General features: G+C 43.3%; 1 protein-coding gene across 1 annotated transcript in view; it reads right to left on the reverse strand.

Annotated features, from left to right (window-relative positions):
- Positions 1 to 8,541, reverse strand: part of PPIL6 (peptidylprolyl isomerase like 6) — a 34,212-nt gene that overhangs the window by 19,812 nt on the left and 5,859 nt on the right. The window contains exons 3-5 of the mRNA XM_003781813.2: positions 6,497 to 6,685; positions 973 to 1,035; positions 721 to 868 (exon numbers count right to left, since the gene is read on the reverse strand). Coding sequence (XP_003781861.1) covers positions 721 to 868; positions 973 to 1,035; positions 6,497 to 6,685 — 400 coding nt within the window. The remainder of the gene's footprint in view (positions 1 to 720; positions 869 to 972; positions 1,036 to 6,496; positions 6,686 to 8,541) is intronic.

Raw genomic sequence — 8,541 nt, forward strand, 5'->3', positions numbered from 1 at the left:
AAAAAAAAAAAAAAAAAAAAAAAAATTAAACATTAACTTAACCTTCTCTATATGTCCTCAAGTTCAAGTAAATTTCCTTCTATGCTAAGCCAACTATTTTTAAATTGCTGCCTGAGTGCTCCCCATGGGATATCCTCCAAAAGGCCTCTAAAATTTAACTTTGGGCTGTTAATCAGGCGTGTAGTCTGTATAAAGCCACAGGATTAACCTGACAAGAAAGCAGAAGTGGACACCGAAATCATCTGGGCATTACTTTGCGCTTGGAACAATGTAACATCTTTGATATGAAGTTGTTTGCCATTTATTCTTTTTCAAATTCCCACCCTTAGCATATTTCTTAAAAGCACTGCATTTCTAGGTACTTTTCTGTATTTACATGAGCATTTAAAATTACATTTTGATAAAATAAAATGTTATCCTACTCTCCTATATTACCTTTTGGTTTGGAACGATCCTGGTAACATAAATTATATTTGCTTATTTTAATAATTAGGGATTTTTAAAAAAGAAGAAAAATGTCTCAATTCATCAATTAGCCATATATAACATTCTTTAAATATGTCTATTTAATATTAAGTACATCTAATTCTATATGCATTTTATAAAAGTAGATTAACAAAATTTTGGACATTCTGATTTGATGTTGCAGTTACATTGATTCAGATTTAAACTAAATGATAAACTAAATGTAATAAATAAATAAATTTTGTTTAAACGCACCTCCTCCTTGTATCCAACCATTCTGTACTACTCGATGAATAATTGAACCTTTGTAATGTAGTTTTATGCCACTTTGAGAATACCCTGCTTTTCCTGTGCACAAGACCTTAAAATTTTTACAGGTTTTGGGACATACATCACAGTATAGCTGCAAGATAAAGATAAATATTTTCAAAGATTATAGATTTAACATTTGACAGTTATAAATACTATACCCCAACTTATTAATAAACAAGAACAGAAACTTCTTACCTCAAAAATCAATCTTCCAGCTGGGGAAACATCAATAACAATGTCCAAGAACACAAAATCATGCTATTAATATTAGGAATAAAAAGATAATACGGGTCAACATCTTTAAGAAAACTTTAGAAATGACCAAAGGTACAATAGATACAACGTTTGCAGTGATAAGATTCCAACAGCATTGCCAGGGGATAATATAACAGCAAAGTTAAGTGAATGACTTAACTTTTGTTTTATTTTATTTTACTTTATTTATTTTGAGACAGGGTCTCACTCTGTTGCCCAGGCTGGAGTGCAGCGGTGCAATCATAGCTCACTATAACCTCAAACTCCTGGGCTCTAGTGAGCCCCCTGCCTCAGCCCCCAAGTAGCTGGGACTACAGGCATGCACCACCATGTCCTACTAAGTCTTTACAACTTAACATTACACATTTAAAAAAACCTTTGGTAATGGGGCTTCGAGAAACACGACCTATTTTATGTATTTGTTTTGTTTATTTATTTATTTATTTGGAGATAGAGCCTCAAGCTGTTGCTCCTGGGTAGAGTGCTGTGGCATCACAGCTCACAGCAACCTCTAACTCCTGGGCATAAGCAATTCTCTTGCCTCAGCCTCCCAAGTAGCTGGGACTACAGGTGCCCGCCACAATGCCTGGCTATCTTTTGGTTGTAGTTGTCATTGTTGTTTGGCAGGCCTGGGCTGGATTCGAACCCATCAGCTCTGGTGTATGTGGCTGGCGCCTTAGCCACTTGAGCCACAGGCGCCAAGCCAACACGACCTATTTTACAGGACGGAGAACCCATGCCCCAGATATCTACAGCACCCTAAACTCAGGGTGGAAAGGAACACTGGTCAGTCCCTTGAGAAGAGAAACAGACCGAGGATTCTTCTCTACTTTCTTCTCCAAACTCCTTCCTGAGTGGTTGTGGGAAAAGAGCCATCATGAGTGCCATGGATTTGGTTACCCTGTGTCCTGATTTTCAGAGAGAGAACACAGATTAGCTAAATGGAGCCGGGCCACGCCCTTTCTGAGTGGGAAAATCAGGCCACTATATTCACAGGAAGAGTGGCACCAGGGGGAGGGAAGAGAAGGATGCTGGGTTTTCAAGATATACACAATAATATCCTCCTGGGCACAGATGCTCCCAGCTGGTTTTCACTGGATATTCCTTCTGTAAAGACAAAATTTGTGAGACCTAGCCTAGCCCTATGAAGACACATCCAACATGAAAACACTAGTCTTCATCACAATAACATTCATTTAGGGGCCAAAGCACACTGGAGTATGTTAAATCTTGGACACCATTTTCACACATAAAAATAACACTTTATTTAACAAAGTGCATAACTTACCCTCTTAAGAATCTAAGAAACATAAATAAAACCACTGTAAGTGTATTATTTTATTTCATTCTACCCTTTTTTAAATTAAAATTGAGAGTGAAATAATTATGTGCTATTTGGCATCAAGGAATGAAATATTATGTCCATTCTAATAATTAGTTTGGGCCAGGTGCGGTGGTGGCTCATGCCTGTAATCCCAGCACTCTGAGAGGCTGAAGCAGGAGGATTGCTTGAGCTCAGGAGTTCGCGACCAACGTGAGCAAGAGTGAGACCTACCTCTACTAAAAATAGAAAAATTAGATGGTGGTTGTGGTGGGCACCTGTAGTTCCAGCAACTCCAGAGTCTGAAGCAGGAGGATAGCTTAAGCCCAGGAGTTTCAGGTTGCCGTGAGCTAGGCTGATACTATGACATCCTAGCCTGGGGCAAAAGAGTGAGATTCCACCTCAAAAAAAAAAAAAATAATAATTTGTTTGTGCTTCATGGCTTCTGTACAAATTCTTAATTATACAAGAAAATATTCTACCTAAAGAATAGGAAGCATAATGTATTAATAGTAAACTTCACAGGCTGGGTACAGTGGCTCACGCCTGTAATCCTAGCACTCTGGGAGGCCGAGGGGGGATGATCGCTTGAGCTCAGGAATTTGAGATCAGTCTGAGCAAAAGCGAGACCCCCATCTCTACTAAAAATAGAAAAACTAGCCAGGCATTGTGGCAGGTAACTGTAGTCCCAGCTACGTGGGAGGCTGAGGAGGGAGAATTGCTTGAGCTCAGAAGTTCAAGACTTGCCTGAGTGAGAGTGAGATCCCCGACTCCTAAAAAAAAAAAAAAAAAAAGGAAAAACCCCAAAACCCAGACGGGTGCAGCAGTGAGCTCCTGTAATCCCAGCAGCTTCCAGAGGCTTAGCCAATGGAATGATCACAGTCCAAGTCTGAGATTGCAGTGAGCTATGACGCCACTGTACTCTGCTCAGAGGCATAGAGTGGGACACTGTCTCAACAAAAAAAAAAAAAAAAGAAAGAAAGAAAAGAAAAGAAAATGAGTAAATCCGTTTAGGCATCATTAAACTTCCCTGTGCATCAATTAGCTTTATGGGCTTGTCAAGAGTAAATAATTCTAGCCGGGCGCTGCGGTGGGCGCCTGTAGTCCCAGCTACTTGGGAGGCTGAGGCAGGAGAATCGCCTAAACCCAGGAGTTGGAGGTTGCTGTGAGCTGTGACTCCACAGCATTTTACCAAGGGCAATAAAGTGAGACTGTCTAAAAAAAAAAAAAAGAGTATATAATTCTGAAAATGCTAAAGAGAGAGATACAATGCAACACAAAATAACATTCCACTCATCTAACAGCCAGAAATGCAAACATCCCGGGTTTTAATCAGCAAAAGAAAGTCCATCCTCTGTGCAAAACATCCAAGGATTGTCTCTGGAATCTAGGTCCTCTATCTTACTGCCACCCATTAATTCCGGCTTTCATTACCTGTAGCCCATGCGACTATAGCCGCTTTCCAAAGCCCTGCTACCCAGGCTCCCCCGACTCCAGCCTGTTTCTGCATGGCCCTAAAAATGTTTCCAAAAAAGTGAAGAGGATTATTCCATGCTCCTTAGGAACAGCTCTGTTGGATCGGTTTCCTTCTGGATAAAGTCTAACTCCTTCATTCAGAATGCATGATAAATCATAATCTGGCCTCAACCTCTCTTTGGGATTTGTCGGTGTTTTTTCCCCTGCTTAACATCTGAATGTGCTTCCTACCTAGGGAACTCCCGACAGGGTCCACCATCCTCACTAAATTCTCCCTCTCCCCACCCTGGGATGGCCAAGTTATGAAGATAGGACCTAAGCCTTCCAGACAGGTGAATCCTGTGATGCAAAGACAAGAGAAGTTGAGAAGCTGAGACGTTAGTCTCAGTGAGGGCAGCAGTGTGAACTCAGAGCTGGTAGCACCCACAGCAGCACCCTGGCCATGTATTCCTGTGGCAATCCTCCGGCCAAGTCTTCCTGAAGCCAGACCTCGCTTGTTTCTTGTTAGGCTGGCCAAGTTAACTCCATCTCAGATCTGAAAAAACCATTCTGAGACTCTGTTACAGGAGGACATAGCGCAGATAAGGGCGACATGCTGCAGAGTCATCACCTTCTTGCACTGGTCCAGTTATAAACCCATAGAGACATGCTAACACCACAAGCCTCTGACACCCTGATAAGAAGAGCCCCCCAAGAGGGTCCCAATAATGAGCTGCACATCTCTGGTACTCTGATAAGAATAAAGCCAGCTGCTCTTCAGCTGGCCGTAAAAAGATCTGCCTCCCTGTCTAACGCTGCCCAACATCTCTTTAGATTTCAGCCCACTTGTATTCAAGTGTAAATAAACTTTCTGGCATGTTTGTTACATTTGGTCTCTTACATTTTGATCTGTGCCTCATTTCACCTATCAGTTCCCACCTGTTTTCCAAAGCTTGTTCTCTAGCTTTCCTGTCAATTATGAAATGACCAGTCATTCGATACCTACCTTTTTTCTCTAGTTCATCAGAGGAGCTTGCTACTGCGGGCAGCAAGGATTGTGACTGGTACTCTCATTTTCCCAGCCTCATTCCTCACCAATTCTGACCTCCTTGCTACCCCCATCATTCCCAAAGCTCATCGTGTACTTTTTAGAATTAACTGCTGTGAATCTTAAACCCTACCTACCCCGACCCCCCACACCCCAGAGATTTTAGCATTTTCAAGTGCGTTGTTTTTTCAACCAAGTATTCACTGAGCGTCTACCATGCTTTGAGTCTGCTGAAGGCAGCAGATAATCGGGGATGAATGAGACAAGGTCTTTGCCTTTGCTCTGAGTCATTCTGTAGGCACGGTCACCATTGGCATGAAATGACTTTCAGCACATCAGCACATGGCAGTGGTAGCGTAACAGGTCTCTGAGCAGAATTATAAGATGCTTTTACTGCCGTTGCCATGCCAGCCTGATGTCTGTCTCTTGTCCTGGGCCTCATTCTTCATGATCACCCTCTGCCACTGGACCCCGCCACACTGCCACAGCCTGTCTAGGCCTGCTCTTGCTGGTTATGCGTCACCATTTAAGTCGCCTTTCTTCAAACTTGTTATTCACGTAGCACAGGAGCTTTCACCTGGGTGCTAAAACACCTTAATATTTCGTATGAATGTAGGTTTGACCATCTTTGGGGCAGGTTATATTTTATTTATTTATTTTTATTATTTTTTGAGGCAGAGTCTATGTTGCCCTCTATAAAGTGTCATTGTGTCACAGCTCACAGCAACCTCAAACTCTTGGGCTTGGCTCAGCGCCTGTGGCTCAAGCGGCTAAGGTGCCAGCCACATACACCTAAGGTGGCAGGTTCGAATCCCCAGCCCGGGCCCGCCAAACAACAATGATGGCTGCAACCAAAAATGGCCAGGTGTTGTGGTGGGCGCCTGTAGTCCCAGCTACTTGGGAGGCTGAGGCAGGAGACTCGCTTGAGCCCAGGAGTTGGAGGTTGCTGTGAGCGTGATGCCATGGCACTCTACCCAGGGGGATAGCTTGAGGCTCCATCTCAAAAAAAAAAACTCTTGGGCTTTACGTGATTCTCTTGCCTCAGCCTCTCAAGTAGCTGGGACTATAGGTGCCCGACACAACACCTGGCTATTTTTCTGTTGCAGTTGTCATTGTTGCTTAGCTGGCCCAGGTTGGGTTCAAACCCACCAGCCTCTGTGTATGTGGCTGGTGCTGTAACCACTGTGCTACAGGCACTGAGCCGGGGCAGGTTATATTTTAAAAGGGATAATTCCTGCATATAAATTTCTAATGGACAACAGACATGTTTGAACAGGGATGTTCTCCCTGCGCAGCCTGCCTCCTGGGTATTACCACCAAGCCCAACCCCACCATACTGTAATCTTTTGCAACTGGAATATAATAAGATAATAGAGGGCTTTAAACCTAGTCTCCCAGTTATTTATTTATCTATTTATTTTCCTTTAGAGACAGGGACCCACTATGTTACTCAGGCCACTCTCAAATTCCTGGGCTTGAGGGATCCTCCGACCTCAGCCTCCTGGGGGCCTATGGGCACATACCACTGCATCCAGCTCTCTTCTACTCTTTTATAATTCCCCTTGTTAGGATATCGACCATTAATGCTGTCTCTAATCAAAAACTGTACTATTTTTTCTTTAAAAATTAGTGTAACGTGCCTTCGTGTCTCTTAAGAATTTAGCAGAATAATCCAGAGTGAGGGCCTGATAAAGAGCCAAGGGTTTCACATCAACTAAGTCCCACACTTTCTGGGCCCATCTCTGCAGATCAGATGCATCACCCAGGAGCTGGTCATTAAGAAAACATATCACATAGGAAGAATATTCCCACATTTCATTCTTGAGTTCCTGTAAAGGAAAAGAACAACAAAAATGTAAGGGGCAGGGAGAACCTTCTAAACACCTAAGCCAGAGCTAGAGATCAACTCTGGGTCTAAATGTTTCAACTCTAAGATTAAATCTTTTACAAATATATTTTTACCATCCTTCAGAGTTTTGCTCTCAGAAAGAATTTAAAAACATTTTCAGGAATCTGACATCCCTAAAAGCAAATGATGATCTAAAAAGGAGCAATCTCTACTGAAAAATAAATTTTAAAAAAGTATCACAAAAATGTTATAATTGAGGAGAAAATACCCCCTTTTTTTTTGAGACAGAGCCTCAAGCTGTCACCCTGGGTAGAGTGCTGTGCCTCACAGCTCACAGCAACCCCCAACTCCTTGCCTCAGCCTCCCAAGTAGCTGGGACTATAGGCACCTGCCACAACACCTGGCTATTTTTTGGTTGTAGCTGTCATTGTTTGGCAGGCCTGGGCCAGATTCAAACCCACCAGCTCTGGTGTATGTGGCTGGCACCTTAGCCGCTTGAGCTACAGGGGCCACCTGAGAAAGTACCCTTTTTATGTGAGGAATGTGAGCCCCTTTAAGTTATCAGGCCCAGAAAAGCATTTAAAGTGTAACGGCAGTCCCATGTCATTCCCCTTGAGCAAAATAACTACCTCTGGAAGCCACCTGCTGGACTAACAGATACCAAGCAGCCACAAAATCCCATCTACCTGTAGGTCAACAATAGACAGCCAATCACTACCCGATGTTATTTCTGTAAGCCAATGAGAATTCCTGACAAACTGCTTTTGTAATTGCCCCCTCTTCTGATTCATTCTTTTATCTTTTAAAATTTGAGCCTCTTCTCCCACCCAGGCACTCCCCAAGGCTGAAGTCCTCAACCTTACCCCAAATAAACTATATTAATTTTGCCTCAGTTTCCACCTTTTAGGTCAACACGCTCATAGGAGATAATGGTAATAAAAATCATTGTGTTTTCATCAACACATTGTTCACGGTCAACCTCCTAAATCCCTGGTGTATGGCCACTTAGTAACCTCCCCTCCAAGGAGACCTGGTTCCCAGTGCCAGTTCAGACAACACATAATTTAGGGGAGCCCTTCTCAAACCTTAGTGGGTAAAGAGAATCCCAGATTCCTGAGCCCCACTTGTTTTCCTGATTCTGGGGTGTAGTCTGGGAATTTGCATTTCTAACAATATCCCAGGAGATGCTGCTGCTGCTAGTCTGGAGATGGCACTTGGAGAAATACCGGTTTGGGCACAGTTTGCCTGCAGCTTGCCAACTTGATCCCTTCTCTCTGAGATTTAATATCCCATTGCTTGCTGCCCCAGGCTCTTTTCAAGACCTGCTTCCAGATGGAGAATAAACTTGTTCATTGGGAACTATTAATCTCTGATGGAGCTTACAGGTTAAGGACCCAAAACTTTAAAAAGCAGGGGGAAACTTTAATTGTAGATATTTTAGTTAGCCTGGTGAGAGAAATGTGGTAGAAAGTACGTTTTATTCAGAAGTTAAAGAGGTAAATGCCCTGTCTCTATCTCTTCTATACATAAGAAGACCACCTCGTCTGCCTGGAGTTAGCAGGCTGGACCTAAGGGTTTTCTAGGGATTTCCAGCACTGAGATGCACAATGCGAGATGCTGCCTTCTTAGGAGGGAAGACAAAGGCCTTCCCAGAGTCCCTGCAGCCATACTCTGGCGCTACAGTCTGCTGAAGCATAAGGCCCGTTGGACCTAGTGTGCTAAGAAGCACTGTGTCTAACACAAGGCACAAGGGCTCACATTGAAAAAGGATCCTCTGGCTCGGCGCCTGTGGCTCAAGTGGCTAAGGCACCAGCCACATGCACCTAAGGTGGCGGG

This window comes from Otolemur garnettii, unplaced genomic scaffold, assembly GCF_000181295.1.
Source record: "Otolemur garnettii isolate 467f Iridium unplaced genomic scaffold, OtoGar3 scaffold00002, whole genome shotgun sequence".
Taxonomy (NCBI): Eukaryota; Metazoa; Chordata; class Mammalia; order Primates; family Galagidae; genus Otolemur; species Otolemur garnettii.